Source organism: Scyliorhinus canicula, chromosome 16 (assembly GCF_902713615.1).
Source record: "Scyliorhinus canicula chromosome 16, sScyCan1.1, whole genome shotgun sequence".
NCBI classification, from domain to species: Eukaryota; Metazoa; Chordata; class Chondrichthyes; order Carcharhiniformes; family Scyliorhinidae; genus Scyliorhinus; species Scyliorhinus canicula.
This window is the reverse complement of record NC_052161.1, coordinates 86,288,433-86,305,763: the sequence shown is the minus strand read 5'-3', so window position 1 is coordinate 86,305,763 and position 17,331 is coordinate 86,288,433. Positions and strand designations below refer to the sequence as shown.

Below are 17,331 nucleotides of genomic sequence, written 5' to 3'. Positions count from 1 at the left end.
GTACCCTTTCCAATACTTTGCCGACCACCGAAGTAAGACTAACTGGCCTGTAATTCCCAGGGTTATCCCTATTCCCTTTTTTAAACAGGGTCACGATATTCGCCACTCTCCAATCCCCTGTTACCACCCCTGTTGACAGTGGGGATGAAAAGATCATTGCCAACGGCGCTGAAATTTCATCTAGATACAGAGTAAAGCTCCCCCTCCACTGTCCCCATCAAACACTCCCAGGACAGGTACAGCACGGGGTTAGATACAGAGTAAAGCTCCCTCTACACTGTCCCCATCAAACACTCCCAGGACAGGTACAGCACGGGGTTAGATATAGTAAGCTCCCTCTTCACTGTCCCCATCAAACAGTCCCAGGACAGGTACAGCGCGGGGTTAGATACAGAGTAAAGCTCCTCTGTACTATTTGTGAGCATCGGACATGGTGGAGAAATCAAAGTTGAAACAGATGCAACTGTTGCAGGAGCATTGGAGAGTTTTTGAATCTGGAAAAGGTTTCTGAGATAGGGAGGGTTGGAGGCGGCTGGTAGAGATTACAGAGATTGTGAGGGTTGTTGTAGCATGAGGAGGTTAGAGATGGGGAGGGTGTAGCGGCTGGAGGAGGTTACAGAGATAGGGAGGAGGTTTCAGAGATAGGAAGGGTGTAGGGCCTGGAGGAGGTTGCAGAGATAGGGAGTGTGTAGGGGTTGGAGGAGGTTACAGAGATAGGGAGGAGGTTGCAGAGATAGGGAGGGTGTAGGGGCTGGAGGAGGTTACAGAGGTAGGGGCTGGAGGAGTTTGGAGAAATAGGGAGAGTGTAGGGGCTGGAGAGATAGGGAGGGTGTCGGGGCTGGAGGAGGTTAGAGGTAGGGAGGGTGTAGGGGCTGGAGGAGTTTGGAGAAATAGGGAGAGTAGGGGCTGGAGGAGGTTGGAGAGATGGGGAGGGTGTTGGGGCTGGAGTGAACACTGACGAACTGAATGTATTCTTCCATGTGTTGCTGTTCCTGTTGTCTGATATCACCCTCACACTCAGCCCCTCTTTCTCTCTGATCTCTTCCTCCACAGATATACCTCCTGGCTGGTTACTACTATACTGCCACTGACCAGTACGACATCAAGTGGACAATGCCTCACTGTGTCCTCACACTCAAGCTCATTGGTCAGTCCGGGAGAGGTCAGGGGACGTGCAGGTTACTGAGCCTCTGACGGCGCGGCGCTCCCTCGCAGCTAACCCTCCAACGGCGCGGCGCTCCCTTGGCACTGACTCTGCTACCGTTTGACTTGCACATGGTGTGGGGTAGGGGTGCAGTCTATTAAACCCCTGAGTAAGAAAAGTCCTGTTGAGGATTCCGTATTTGGCCAAAATGAGTCTCTGTGATGGAGGGAATTTTTAAAAAATAAATTGAGTACCCAATTTTTTTTTTCCAATTAAGGGGCAATTTAGCGTGGCCAATCCATCCACCCTGCACATCTTTGGGTTATGGGGTGAGCCCCACACAGACACGGGGAGAATGTGCAAACTCCACATGGACAGTGACCCAGGGCCACAGGAATTAGGAGCATATGCAGGCAATTCAGCCCTTCGTGCCTTGTCCACCATTCAATCAGATCATGGCTGATCTCTTCCTGGTCGCAAAGCTACCTACTTACTTGATCCTTATATCCCTCAATCCCGTTTTTTAAAATCAGAAATATATCTATCTCCTTCTCAAAACCATTTAATGATTCGGACTCCACCGTACTTTGGGGCAGCAAGTTCCACAAATTCTGCGAGAAGTAGTTCTTCCTCATCTCGGATTTAAACTACTGCCTCTCAACCTATATCTGTGACCTTTCATTCCAGATTGACCCACGAGGGGGAACATTTGGCCTACATTTAATTAATCAATCCCTTTTAGTATTTTATATACCTCAATCAGATCCCCTCTCATCCTTCAACCCTCCAGCAAGTATAAACCCAAACTGATTAATCCTCATCCCCACCCTCCTCTGCCCGCACCACACTCTTTCCCCAGACTGCCCCTCCTGACTCTTTTATTGTGATCCCGGACCAGACAACAACAGGATACTGGACAGAAACTCCAATATTTAATTTAAATTTGTAAGACGATGAGGAAAGTATACCTCACTCGCCCAAATAGGGATGTGGTAGATTAAAACAAACTTTATTACTAACACAGTATTCCAGTATCTTTAACATAACGCAAGAAAAATAGCTTACAATTACCCCATAAACAATGCTTAACAATACAAATGAAACAATAACTCATAACTGATATCTTTACGTCCACTCAAACCACACCCATCTCTGGTCAAAAAACACTTTTTATTACAGTTAGCAGACCCAGGAATACTTGCGTAAAGAGATGTCTTGGATAAACTGCTTTGAGAGAGAGAGATCCTTCAGGACTCAACTTGAAGATTCTTGTTTGTGTCACACTACTGTTTAACCTGCCCGGCTTTGAGAAATTGTTCCTGTCCTGTTCACAGGCAAATCTTTAACTCGCTGTTTTGAGACACACTGCTCCTGTTCACATACAGTCAAAACTTGCTGTTTTAGAGAAGCTGTTGGTCTATCCATATCCCAATCCAAAACGGAATTAACTCGCCTGACTGCTTCATCCCCTGGCTCCTCGCATTGACTACATCATCTTACTAAAGCTAAACACAATAAGGTGAATTCTCCTCCTCCCCAGCCGAGCGAGTCTCCACAGTGAGCTGTCGTTGGCAGCATCATTCTCCGTTCTGCCGCTGGCCAATGGGATTGTAGCCACCCAACGCTATAACAGTGGTGCTCTAACGGTGGAACGAAGAATCCCGCCAGCAGAGAATTCACCCGTGTGTCTCTAATTATCTACTCCCCAGGAAACCTCTTTATATAAATAAAATTCCATTAGGCCAACTTTTGCGCTGCTTTAATTGCATCTGTGTCTCCAAAAGGCCGAGTTGCATAACCTTGACACACACTAACCCTTACTGAATAACCTTGACACACACTAACCCAGGTTCTAACCCTTACTGAATAACCTTGACACACACTAACCCAGGTTCTAACCCTTACTGAATAACCTTGACACACACTAACCCAGGTTCTAACCCTTACTGCATAACCTTGACACACACTAACCCAGGTTCTAACCCTTACTGAATAACCTTGACACACACTAACCCAGGTTCTAACCCTTACTGAATAACCTTGACACACACTAACCCAGGTTCTAACCCTTACTGCATAACCTTGACACACACTAACCCAGGTTCTAACCCTTACTGAATAACCTTGACACACACTACCCCAGATTCTAACCCTTACTGAATAACCTTGACACACACTAACCCAGGTTCTAACCCTTACTGAATAACCTTGACACACACTAACCCAGGTTCTAACCCTTACTGCATAACCTTGACACACACTAACCCAGGTTCTAACCCTTACTGAATAACCTTGACACACACTAACCCAGGTTCTAACCCTTACTGAATAACCTTGACACACACTAACCCAGGTTCTAACCCTTACTGAATAACCTTGACACACACTAACCCAGGTTCTAACCCTTACTGCATAACCATGACACACACTAACCCAGGTTCTAACCCTTACTGCATAACCTTGACACACACTAACCCAGGTTCTAACCCTTACTGAATAACCTTGACACACACTAACCCAGGTTCTAACCCTTACTGCATAACCTTGACACGTTCTAACCCTTACTGCACCAAATACATATAATACAGTAGATCTGAAATTCCTATATTCATCTCTTCCCCCCCCCCCCCCCCCCCCCCCACTTAGAAACACTAGTCTAACTCGGGCTTTTAATCTTTACCAAATACCTATAATACAATACATCTGAAAATTATAACATTCCTCACACTTCCCCCGTTATAAACACTACTCTAACCCAGGCTTGTAACCTTTACTGCACCAAATAGTTGTAATACAATACATCTAAAATTCCTACATTCCTCACACCCCAGTCTGGCTTTGTTAGACCAGAATCATTGAAAGGATAGAATACATGGAAGACCCAAGGGGAAGAAATAAGCTGCAGGACCCCAAAATTAAGTAGAAACATCAAAAATAAATCTTTACCCCACAAACTTGAACAACGCCAAGCTAGAATGATGAAATATAAACACCGCGCAAATAAGATAGTGATTCATTTCGAAACTCAATGGCAGGGACAGAATCTAGTTTAATCTTTGCACTGTGACTCACCCCGATCGGCTTTTAAAACATGCTCATCCTCTTGAGAGGCAGTCCCTCGTCTCTGCATCTGGCTGTGCAGGGGTCACAACTCTGAGTCTGTCCCACAGATGTCCCACTCTCTGCGCAATTTAGTTAACTCAATTTCCCCAGAACTCGCGAGTCCTCTGGTTAAACTCAAATGGACTGGATGTCTGCAGCCTCCTCTGAGTGGGGGGGCAGGGGGGAGACGACCAATGCCCCTCCACCAGCGTTCCTTTCAAAGCGCTGCTGCACGCTCTGCAAATTTTCTCCATCGTGGCCAAGGGTCTCTCTTGCTTTGAAGAGCCTCTCACCTGAGTCAAAAGTTCAAGTGAGGTCTGTAAACACAGCCAAGCATGCTAAATCCAACTGAAAGTGAAGGACCTCCAGTTCACCTCACCTTAGTGAGGCCAACGGTCCAGGTTCTTGACCCTCACTATCACCCTAATAGAGACAGAGACTCCAACCTCAATAAAATATTCCCAAATTATCACACTAATACATACAATTTGAGACTTTCCCATTGCTAAACATACATATGGTACAATTTGATAAACTTTCTGTTGTTAATTGCATGAGTGTAACAATGGAATGAAATCTACTGGTCTTTTCTAAGTTTGTTTCTTTTCCACACACCCCTCACCCCCGTTTACTCCGCCACAGGTCTCTCACTCGACTATTATGATGGAGGCAAGGATAAGGTGAGGCTCCTCGGGTCATTCAACTCGGACCCCTCCCTTCCCTTTCATTGCCAGGTTACCGACCACCACCCCCCTTCCCTCAGCAGCCGGGGTGGGGTGGGAAAAGTTTGGGAGCAGATGACCTATGGCAACCTGGATCACGATCTGGGCTGGGGGATAGTGGGTCAGTTTGGAGCTGTGCATCAGATGGCCTGACCCTGGTGGGAAACGGAGCGTCGTGGGTCGTGTGTCAAATTCTGCTTGGTGAAAGAGAGGGGACTGTGGAGCAGGGTGAAAGAGAATGGGGAGAATAGATGATGATGATGCGGAAACGAGCAGGAGTAAACCATTCTATACTTCTGTTCTGGCCTCACAGCGCCAGGGAGTTCAATTCCGGCCTTGGGGTGACTGACTGTGTGGACCCTCCAAGTATAATGTGGCCAATGTGAAATTGTTCTGTTGGAATGAAGAATTTAAAAAAACTTATTACCTAAACTGCTCGGAGATGCAGAGGGATCTGGGTGTTCTAATGCAAACTCTCTTTTCCCCCGGGACCCACCTTTGCCAACCGACTGGCCTCTGCTAACCCAGGCCACGTTCGCTCACCTTTAATGTGAAAGGGGAGCCTGCTTAGTCCTCATGATCTCCCTCCATTCTGGTTCACAGGAGGAGAAAGCAATGTGCATATCAGGCACAGATTTCGACCATTATGCCATTTTCATCTTTGTGAAAATGGAAAATCCAACCTCTCGTATGTAGATTGTCGTAAAGGGCAATATCAACAAATAGGTGCTTTACTCCTCACTGGATACTCCTGGAAGATGGTACTCCAGAATGCTGACAGCCTCATTGACTTGTGTGTTTTTAATGTGCTGTCACAGTTCAGGTACAGCAGTGTAGTCTTTTCATTTGGAGCCAGCTGTAAGTTAGTAACTAACTCTGGGATCGTAACTTCAAAAGGGATTTCTCGAGGAAAGGCCAATATATTTCCCAGTCAGGATGGTATGTGTTTGTGGGGCTTGGTGGAGGAACTTGCAGGTGGTGTGTGATCCCCATGTATCCACTGCCCCTTTGTCCTTCTAGATGATGGAGGCGGTGTGTTTGGAAGATGCTGCCTGAGGGGAGGGGAAAAGGAGATGGGGCGGGGGGAAGAGGGAGACCGGTGGAGACTGAGGGGAAGAGATGGATGGGGGGGGGGGGGGAGTGGGGGAGAGGATAGAGAGCTGGAAGGGGAGCAAGAGTCATTGGGAGATGGTGTTTGTGGGAACTGCGGAAGTCGGGGAAAAGTTCTAAGACGCGGCTGACAGTGTGTTCTCTCTGCTCCCCCCCCCCCCCCCCCCCCCCCCCCCACTGTACAGGCCCAGCTAAGTAAGGAGCAGGAACTCCACATGCTGCCCAAAGAACTGAGCTTGGCCGAAGTGTCTGGCTTCGCCTACTTCTATGGTGCCTTCCTGGTGGGGCCCCAGTTTGCCATGAGCAGCTACCTCCAGATGGCGAAGGGGGAGCTAACTGACCAGCCAGGGCACCGGCCCAACAGGTAAGTGACCCAACTGTCAGCAAGGGGGTAGAGGCGGGAGGAGTGACAGGTTGGGAAGGGGGGGGGGTGACGGACACAACTGGCAGAATCTGGATCTTCCACCTGTACCCCACCCCCCACCCACAATCCTCGCAGGCTGAGCAGCCTACTCTCAGTGAGACCTCACTCAGTCAAACAGCAGCCAGGGCGGCAACACAGTGAGGGTTTGGAATGGCTTTGAGTAATGGGGCGTGAGAATGCAGTCCCCCCCCCCCCCCCCCCCCCCCAAAGCGGTCCTTCTGCACTTTCCACCCACCAGGACAGTGTGAAGAATGCAGTCACATTACCCATCCATGCGCCTCATACACCTCCCATCCCAAGAGACAATTGCGATTCCCCATGTAATCAACCAGTCCAGTTATGTTCAGGCTCTGAAGAAAGATGGCGGGGTTGGGAGGGACGGAGGGTGGAAGAGCCTGGGGTAGGGTCCTTGACCCAATCCAACCCCAGCCCTCGCCCGCGATATAGCTTGAAGCTAGGAGCAGTCTGACCTGTTGTGTCTCTCACCATCTTGCAGTGTCACCCCGGCGTTGAAGCGTCTGTTGCTGGGAATGTTCTACGTGATGGTCTACATGCTCGGTAAACCCTACTTCCCCGACGATTACTTCCTTACCAGTGAGTTTGCGGTGAGTTACCTTGGAGTGGGCGGTCCCCACTCGACAGTGTGGCGCTCCCTCAGCGCTGACCATCCCAACAGTGCAGCACTCTCTCAACGCTGACCCTTCGACAGGGTGGCACTCCCTCAGCAAGGTGAAGTCACCATGGTCCCAGATGACTATAGGCTGCTTTCCCCTTTGAGCGGCAGAGCTGACTGGTGGTGATTTAACCTAAGGATCACCAAACTTCAGGCGAGGGGCATGGTTGGGAGGGCCTTCATGAATTTTTATGTTGAAGGGGCAATTTCACGTGGCCAATCCACCTACCCTACACATCTTTGGGTCGCGGGGGTGACACCCACGCACGCATGGGGAGAATGTGCAAACTCCACACGGACAGTAACCTGGGGCAGGGATTGAACCCAGGTCCTTGGTGCAGTGAGACAACAGTGCTAACCACTGTGCCACCGTTTTGCCCTCGGGCCTTCATGAATAACGGTAAAAGAGCCCGAGGAGAGAGGCGGAGACACAGGATAAAAGAACACCAGGAGAACGGAGGAGACACAGGATAAAAGAACACCAGGAGAGCGGAGGAGACACAGGATAAAAGAACACCAGGAGAGCGGCAGAAACACGGGATAAAAGAACACCAGGAGAGCGGAGGAGACACGGGATAAAAGAACACCAGGCAAGCGGAGGAGACACGGGATAAAAGAACACCAGGAGAGTGGCAGAAACACGGGATAAAAGAACACCAGGAGAGCGGAGGAAACACGGGATAAAAGAACACCAGGAGAGCGGAGGAGACACAGGATAAAAGAACACGTGGCAGCGGAGACAGGATTGAAGGGTGCGAGGAGAGAGGCGGAGATACAGGATAAAAGAACACTAGGAGAGCAGCGGAAACACAGGATAAAAGAACACTAGGAGAGCAGCGGAAACACAGGATAAAAGAGCGCAAGGAGAACGGCGGAGACACAGAGTAAAAGAGCGGCGGTGAATCAGGGTATGTCTCCACGGAGCCAACGTTGAGGACAGAGTATTAGAGTGAAACTTAAAAAGAGCAGCGCGACGTGCCCTTACTGAATCCAGAGGCAAAGCTCCTGAGATGACGTGAGGCCTCAGTGACACAGGGCAAAAGGAAGCAGCTAACTGGTCTGACGAGGGGAGCGGGGCCGGGGCGAGAGGGAAGCAGGGCCGACCGGGGCGAGAGGGAAGCGAGGGTGGCCGGGGCGGGGGGAAATGAAATGACATCACGCTTTGAATGTGGGGTCCACGCAGGCAGGTGATCAGAGGATAAGTGAGTGTTGTACCCATCCTACCGCAAAGCCTGGTCTCCAGTCTCTGATCTCCCTGCCACTGGGTCAAGACCTCGCTCCGCTGGGACCGTGTGGTGGTTGGTGTGCAACAGTCATGTGTGCCATGTTAAAAGAATCCACGCACAGGCATCGCACGCACGCACCCACCTACCTACCTACCTGCCTGAATTTCGGGACCTGGAATGTCAGGACCCTCTTGGGCAAACCCAATAGCCACAGACCTGAACATTGCACCGCCATCACAGCTCAGGAACTCTTGACGCCACAACATTGAAATCGCCGCCCTGAGCGAGACACGATTGGCAGGAGGAGGCCAGCTGAAAGAACAAAGTGGCGGATACCCCTTCTTCTGGAAAGGCAAAACCAGAAACAGAACGTCATCTCTACAGGGTTAGCTTCGCTGGACAAAACCACTTGGTTGGATGTCTCAATTGAACCCCCCTGCCAGGTGAATGAACGACTCATGACCCTGTGGCTCTGCCTGGCCCAGAAATAACACGTCACAGCCGGCCGACCGACCGTGCCTACACCCCAACCTTGGATACAATGGGCGAGACAAAAGAGGCATTCTACTCCAGCTTCAATCAATTGCTATCCCGCATCCCAAAAGGAGACCAACCGATTCTCCTTGACGACTTTAATGCTCGAGTCGGGAAGAACGCAAAGCTTTTGAAAGGTGTTGGGCAGGCAAGGTGCGGGAATAACAAACGGCAACAGAGTCCTCCTCCTCCTGACAGACTGTTTAGAACATGAACTTGTCATCACAAACACTCTGTTCCACCAGAGGGACAAGCAGAAGACCTAATGGCAACTGACACCGAATAAATTATATCATCATCCAGACAAGGGACCGCAAAGACGTCCGCAGCACCCACGCTACAACCAGAACCGACAACTGCTGGACTGACCACCAACTAATCCGCTCGACCATCTCCATCACCCTGGCCCAACCAACAGTAGGCGGAAAAGATTGCCGCGGGAGATGTTGCTGGACTCAAAGACACCGAGGGGGAAAAAAAGAGTTACTCAGCCAGCATCTCTCCGCTAACCTGGCAAGAACCAATGAGCTAGAGCCGCAGAACGTCTACAGCGCCTGGTCCTCCTTCAAAGCCACCATATCAGCGCCTGCGATGAGATGCTCGGGCTGCTGACCAGGAAACACCGAGACTGGTTCGACAAGAACGATCAGGAGGTCCAGGATCTCCTTGATGACAAGCGCACGGTTTTCCTGATTTGGCAGCTCCACCAATACTTGAGTGAGAGTAAACAAGCCTACAGGCAATGAAGGCTGAGGTGCAAAAGAGAACTCGTGACCTAAAGAACAGATGGTGGATGGAAAGAGCACAGGAGACTCAGCAGTTAACTGACAACCACAATGTGCATGGCTTATTCAGGACTATCAAAACCATCCATGGTCCAAGTGTCTGGGGGCCCACCCCACTGAGGGCCAAAAACTCATCAAAGACAAAGAGACAGTCAACGGCCGCTGGAGAGAGCACTTTGAGGACCTCCTCAACCGAGACACAGCCTTCGACACGTGTCCTCGACTCCATCCTGCAACACGCCACCATCTCCGTGCAATCCCAGCTCGCCATGAGGTCAAAAAGTCTATCTGACTGCAGAAAAATAACAAGGCCTCTAGCGCAGGTGGAATCCCCACAGAAGAACTAAAATGCAGCGGAGGTGCACTCTTAAGAATCCATAACCTCATCACCCTTGTCTGGAAGGAAGAGTGGAAGACAGATGATCTCAGAGATGCCTTAATTATGACCATCTTCAAGAAAGGAGGTCCGACTCAAATTACAGACGGATTTTCTTACTCTGCCACGGGCAAGGTAATTGCGAGAATCCTCCTCAACCGCCTCCTCCCAAGGAACTCTTCCCTGAGTCTTAGTACGGCTTCCACCATCAAGAGGCTCAATGGACATGACCTTCAGCGTGCAACAAATCCAGGAAAAGTGCAGGGAGCAGCATCAATTTGTGTACGTGGCCTTCAATCTCGCAACGGTCTTCGACTCTGTCAACTGTGACGGATTGTGGATCATCCTCCTCAAATTAAGCTGCCCGCAGAAATTCACCATTCTCCGCCTGCCCCACGGTGATATGAAAGCCGTGATCTCACCAACGGAACCGACACAGACCCAATACATGTGCAAACTGCAGTCAAACTGGGCTGCGTCATCGCATCAATGCTCTTCTCCATCTTCCTTGCAGCACCCCGTCACCCTGAAGCTCCCCACTGGAGTGGAGCTAACCTACCGCACAAGCGAGAAACTGTTCAACCTCCAACTCCTCCAGGCCAGAGCCAATACCCCCCCCACCTCTGTCATCGAGTTGCAGTACGCAGACAGAGCCTGTGTGCGCACATTCAGAGGCCGAACTACAAACCATATTCGACACATTCACAGAGGCATACGAGAGAATGGGCCTCGGGCTAAACATCCGGAAAACAAAGGTTCTCTACCAGCCTGTTCCTGCCACGCAAACCTCCCCCACCCCCCTAACCATCCAGATCCACGGTGAGCCCTTGGTCAATGTGGATAATTTTCCATACATCTGGAATCTCCCCTCGGTGTGAGCAGACATTGACAACAAAATCCAACATCAACTCCAATGCGCCGGTGCAGTCTTTGGATGCCTGAGGAGCAGTGTATTTGAAAACCGAGACCTCAAACCCAGCACCAAGATCATGGTCTACAGAGCAGCCATGGTCCCCACCCTGCTGTGTGCATCAGAAACATGGACAACGTACAGCAGACACCTCAAATCCTTGGAGAGATATCACCAACTCTTCCTCCACAAAATCCTGCAAACTACTACAGTAGTCCGCGGTTCGCGATATACCGCGGGGGGGCTTATGGACCCCAACTGTCAGTTGTGTCAATTTCAGCGGCCGGCTCACTTTGATCCGGAGAGGGAAGCTGCTCTCTCACTGAAACAATCAGCCGGCCGCTGAAATTGACACTGCCGGCTGCTCTCTCCCTCCAATCCAACTTTTAAGTTTAAATGTTTCTGATTGGAGGGAGAGAGCAGCCGGCAGTGTCAACTTCAGCGGCCGGCTGATTGCTTCAGTGAGAGAGCAGCTTCCCTCTCCGGATCAAAGTGAGCCGGCCGCTGAAATTGACACTGTTTTAATTAGATCCACGATGGGGGTTTTAAATTTATTTTAAAATCTATGCTAGCGCTTCCCATTGTGAGTCTACGGGGGTCTGACCTCTTCCCCCCCCCCCGCCCCCCCGTAGACTCTCAATGGGAAGCGCTAGCATAGATTTTTAAATAAATTTAAAACCCCCATCGTGGATATCCGCGGCTCGGATGCAACGCGGGTGGCTGTCTTGGACCCCAACACCCGCGTTATAAAGGGGGACTACTGAAAGACGTACCAAGATGTGCTCACTCCCAGGCCAATACCCCCGGTATCGAGTCACTGGTCACGCTCGACAAGCTGTGATGGGCGGACCACATTGCAGGCATGCCTGATACAAGACTCCAGAGCGTTCCACCCCCCCCGCAATCAAACACCACGTGCAAAACCTGTGGTAAAGTCTGTGGATCCAGGATTGGCCTATTCAGCCACTGCAGAACCCACCTCTCCGGAGTGGAAGCGAGTCGTTCCCCATGCTGAGGGACTGCCCAAGACTCCCTCGGGACCGACCCACGGGCAGGGCGGCGCCCCCTCGGGACCGACCCTCGGGCAGGGCGCCGCCCCCTCGGGCAGGGCGCCGCCCCCTCGGGACCGACCCTCGGGCAGGGCGGCACGGCATCAAGACCCGGGTTCGATCATGGACCTGAGTCACTGACCATGTGGAGTTTGCACATTCTTCCTGTGTCTGCGTAGGTCTCACCCCCACAACCCAAAGATGTGCAGGGTAGATGGGTTGGCCAAACTAAATTGTATCTTAATTGGAATTTGTTTTTCCTAAAGTACTAACCCTCTGACAGGGCGTGATTCCCTCAGGACTACCATTCGGAAAGTCGGCGCTCCTTCAAGGCTGACCCTCGGGCAAGGTGACGCTCCCTCAGGACTGACCCTCTGACAGGGCAGCGCACCCTCGGGACTACCCTGGGCCGTCGTTGAAGACGTTTCTGACCCTCTCGCTCTTTCCTTCCTTTTCTTTGTTTTCTCCCTAACACCTCTCTCCCTCACACTCTCATACTCTCTCTCATACACTTTTTCAGAATCGCTCTCTGGGTTACAGATGTCTCTTCATCTGCCTGTGGGGAAAGGTCACCCTGATCAAGTATGTCACATGCTGGCTTGTTGCGGTAAGTCACCCCTACCCCTTGTACCTCTCTCTGCTGCCCCCCCCTCTCTCTGCTGCCCCCCCCCTCTCTCTGCTGCCCCCCCCCTCTCTCTGCTGCCCCCCCTCTCTCTGCTGCCCCCCCCTCTCTCTGCTGCCCCCCCCTCTCTCTGCTGCCCCCCCCTCTCTCTGCTGCCCCCCCCTCTCTCTGCTGCCCCCCCCTCTCTCTGCTGCCCCCCCCTCTCTCTGCTGCCCCCCCTCTCTCTGCTGCCCCCCCTCTCTCCTGCTGCCCCCCTCTCTCTCTGCTGCCCCCCCTCTCCTGCTGCCCCCCCTCTCTCTCTGCCCCCCCCTCTCTCTGCTTACCCCCTCTCTCTGCTGCCCCCCTCTCTCTGCTGCCCCCCCTCTCTCTGCTGCCCCCCCTCTCTCTGCTGCCCCCCCTCTCTCTGCTGCCCCCCCTCTCTCTGCTGCCCCCCCTCTCTGCTGCCCCCCTCTCCTGCTCTCTCTGCTGCCCCCCTCCTCTGCTCCCCCTTCTCTGCTGCCCCCCTCTCTCGCTGCCCCCCTCTCTCTGCTGCCCCCCTCTCTCTGCTGCCCCCCCTCTCTCGCTGCCCCCCTCTCTCTGCCCCCCTCTCTCTGCTGCCCCCCTCTCTCTCTGCCCCCCTCTCTCTGCTGCCCCCTCTCTCTGCTGCCCCCCTCTCTCTGCTGCCCCCCTCTCTCTGCTGCCCCCCTCTCTCTGCTGCCCCCCTCTCTCTGCTGCCCCCCTCTCTCTGCTGCCCCCCTCTCTCTGCTGCCCCCCTCTCTCTGCTGCCCCCCTCTCTCTGCTGCCCCCCTCTCTCTGCTGCCCCCCTCTCTCTGCTGCCCCCCTCTCTCTGCTGCCCCCCTCTCTCTGCTGCCCCCCTCTCTGCTGCCCCCCTCTCTGCTGACCCTCTCTCTGCTGCCCCCCTCTCTGCTGACCCTCTCTCTGCTGCCCCCCTCTCTCTGCTGCCCCCCTCTCTCTGCTGCCCTTCTCTCTCTGCTGCCCCCCTCTCTCTGCTGCCCCCCCCTCTCTCTGCTGCCCCCCCTCTCTCTGCTGCCCCCCCTCTCTCTGCTGCCCCCCCTCTCTCTGCTGCCCCCCCTCTCTCTGCTGCCCCCCTCTCTCTGCTGCCCCCCCTCTCTCTGCTGCCCCCCTCTCTCTGCTGCCCCCCCTCTCTCTGCTGCCCCCCCCTCTCTCTGCTGCCCCCCCCCCCTCTCTCTCTGCTGCCCCCCCCTCTCTCTGCTGCCCCCCCCTCTCTCTGCTGCCCCCCCCCTCTCTCTCTGCTGCCCCCCCTCTCTGCTCTGCCCCCCCTCTCCTGCTGCCCCCCCCCTCTCTCTGCTGCCCCCCCCCCCCCTCTCTCTGCTGCCCCCCCCTCTCTCCCTGCCCCCCCCTCTCTCTGCTGCCCCCCCTCTCTCTGCTGCCCCCCCTCTCTCTGCTGCCCCCCCTCTCTCTGCTGCCCCCCCTCTCCTGCTGCCCCCCCTCTCTGCTGCCCCCCCTCTCTCTGCTGCCCCCCCTCTCTCTGCTGCCCCCCCCTCTCTCTGCTGCCCCCCCCCCCCTCTCTGCCCCCCCCCCCTCTCTCTGCTGCCCCCCCCTCTCTCTGCTGCCCCCCCCCCCCCTCTGCTGCCCCCCCCTCTCTCTGCTGCCCCCCCCTCTCTCTGCTGCCCCCCCTCTCTCTGCTGCCCCCCCCTCTCTCTGCTGCCCCCCCTCTCTGCTGCTGCCCCCCCCTCTCTCTGCTGCCCCCCCCTCTCTCTGCTGCCCCCCCTCTCTCTGCTGCCCCCCCTCTCTCTGCTGCCCCCCCTCTCTCTGCTGCCCCCCCCTCTCTCTGCTGCCCCCCCCTCTCTCTGCTGCCCCCCCCTCTCTCTGCTGCCCCCCCTCTCTCTGCTGCCCCCCCCTCTCTCTGCTGCCCCCCCTCTCTCTGCTGCCCCCCCCTCTCTCTGCTGCCCCCCCCCTCTCTCTGCTGCCCCCCCCTCTCTCTGCTGCCCCCCCCCTCTCTCTGCTGCCCCCCCCCTCTCTCTGCTGCCCCCCCCTCTCTCTGCTGCCCCCCCCCTCTCTCTGCTGCCCCCCCCCCTCTCTCTGCTGCCCCCCCCCCTCTCTACTGCCCCCCCTCTCCACCTGGAATCGAACCCAGGTCCCTGGAGCTGTGATGAAAATGAAATTAAAATGAAAATCGTTTATTGTCCCGAGTAGGCTTCAAATGAAATTACTGTGAAAAGCCCCGAGTCGCCACATTCCGGCGCCTGTTCGGGAAAGTTGGTACGGGAATTGAACCATGATGCTGGCCTGTCTTGGTCTGCTTTCAAAGCCAGTGATTTCGCCCTGTGCTAAACCAGCCCCTAAGAAAGTAGGACCTCCAAGGTAGTGATCTCGGGATTGCTACCAGTACCACGTGCTAGTCTGTGTAGGAATAACAGGACAGACAGGATGAATGCGTGGCTTGAGAGATGGTGCAGGAGGGAGGGATTCAGATGTTTGGGACATTGGAGCCAGTTCTGGGAAAGGTGGGACCATTCCAAATCGGGCCATCTACACTTGTGCAGGACTGGAATCAATGTCCTCGGTGGGATGTTTGCTAGCGCTGTTGGGGTGGGTTAAAACTAATGTCGCAGGGGAATGGGAAGTCAGAGAGTAGTAAAGAGGGGAAAGAAACAAAAGCCAGTAAGGAGAAAAGTAAAAGGCAGAGAAACTGAACTGCATTTATTTCAATGCAAGAGGCCTAACTGGCAAAGCAGATGAACTCGGGGCATGGATAGCTACATGGGACTGGGATATTGTAGCTGTTATTGAAACATGGCTAGATGAGGGACAGGACTGGCAGCTCAATGTTCCGGGGTACAGATGCCATAGGAAAGATAGAACAGGAAGTAAGAGAGGAGGGGGAGTTGCCTTTTTGGTTAGGGGCAGTATCACGGCAGTAGAGAGAGAGGATATATCCAAGGATCCACCCACTGAGTCTATATGGGTAGAATTGAAAAATACGAAGGATGAGATGACTTTGATAGGACTGTACTATAGGCCCCCAAATAGTCAGAGGGATATTGAGGAGCAAATATGTAAGGAGATTACAGATAGCTGCCGGAAGAATAGGGTGGTAATAATAGGGGACTTTAACTTTCCCAACATTTACTGGGACAGCCATAGCACGAGGGGTTTGGATGGAGATAAATTTGTCGAGTGTATTTAGGAAGAATTCCTCATTCAATATGTGGATGGCCCAACTAGAGAGGGGGCAAAAACATGACCTCCTCTTGGGGAATAAGGAAGGGCAGGTGACAGAGGTGTTAGTGAGGGATCACTTTGGGACCAGTGACCATATTTCCATTAGTTTTAAGATCAGTTTTATTATTATCTTTATTGTCACAAGTAGGCTTCCATTAACACTGCAATGATGTTCCTGTGAAAAGTCCCTAGTCGCCACAGATGGCTGTGGAGAATGATAGTTCTGGCCCAAAAGTTAAAATTCTAAATTGGGGCAAAGGCCAATTTCAATGGTATTAGGTGGGAACTATCAAAAGTTGATTGGGGAGCCTGTTCACAGACAAGGGGACAGCTGGTAAATGGGAGTCTTTCAAAAGGGTGTTAACTAGGGTTCAGGGTGAGCCGCCTTCTTAAAGTGAAGGGTAAGGCTGGTAGAAGGAGGGAACCCAGAAGGACTTGGGATATTAAGGACATGGTCAAAAGGACGAAGGAGGCATATGACCTGCATAGGCAGCTGGGATCAAGTGGATCCCTTGAAGAGTATAGGGCTTGTCGGAGTAGAATGAAGAGAGAAATCAGCTGCGTGGGTTTCGCCCCCACAACCCAAAGATGTGCAGGTTAGGTGGAATGATCACGGTAAATTGCCCCTTAATTGGGAAAAAATAATAATTAGATACTCTAAATTTATGGTGGTGGGGGGGGGGGGGGGGAAGAGAAATCAGGAGGGCAAAAAGGGGACATGAGATTGTCTCGGCAGATACGGCAAAGGAAAATCCAAAGAGCTTTTACAGATACATAAAGGGTAAAGGGTGACTAGGGAGAGGGTAGGGCCTCTTCAGGCTAAACAAGCTCATCTATGTGCGGATCGACAAGGGATGGGAGAAGTCCTAAATTATTGTTTCTCATCAATATTTACTGTTGAGAAAGGTACACATACTAGGGAAATTGGGGAAATAAAAAGTGATGTCTTGAGGAGTGTACTTATTACAGAAAAGGAGGTGCTGGAGATATTAAAGTGGATCAAAATAGATGAATCCTTGGGACCTGATGAAATGTATCCCGGGAAGTTGCGGGAGGTAAGGGAGAAAATTGCCGGCCCCCTAGCTGAGATATTTGAATCATCGACAGCCACAGGAGAGGTGCCTGAAGATTGGAGGGTAGCAAACGTTGTTTAAGACGGGCTGTAGGGATAAGCCTGGGAACTACAGACCGGTTAGCCTTATGTCTGTAGTGGGTAAGTTGTTAGGAGGTATTCTGAGGGACAGGATCTACAAGCATTTAGACAGGCAAGGGCTAATTAGGGAAAGTCAGCATGGCTTTGTAAGGGGAAAGTCATGTCTCGAATTTGATTGAGTTTTTTTGAAAGGGTAACCAAAAAGGTGGATGACGGCAGTGCGGTCGACATTGTCTACATGGACTTTAGCAAGGCCTTTGACAAGGTACCGCATGGTAGGTTGTGGATAAATGTGAGATGCATTTTAGTACATCA

General features: G+C 52.6%; 1 protein-coding gene across 1 annotated transcript in view; it reads left to right on the top strand.

Annotated features, from left to right (window-relative positions):
* Positions 1–17,331, top strand: part of lpcat3 (lysophosphatidylcholine acyltransferase 3) — a 45,399-nt gene that overhangs the window by 24,980 nt on the left and 3,088 nt on the right. Inside the window, exons 4-8 of the mRNA XM_038774042.1 lie at positions 1,054–1,147; positions 4,889–4,926; positions 6,264–6,442; positions 6,999–7,107; positions 12,576–12,682. Of these exons, the coding sequence (XP_038629970.1) occupies positions 1,054–1,147; positions 4,889–4,926; positions 6,264–6,442; positions 6,999–7,107; positions 12,576–12,682 (527 nt within the window). The remainder of the gene's footprint in view (positions 1–1,053; positions 1,148–4,888; positions 4,927–6,263; positions 6,443–6,998; positions 7,108–12,575; positions 12,683–17,331) is intronic.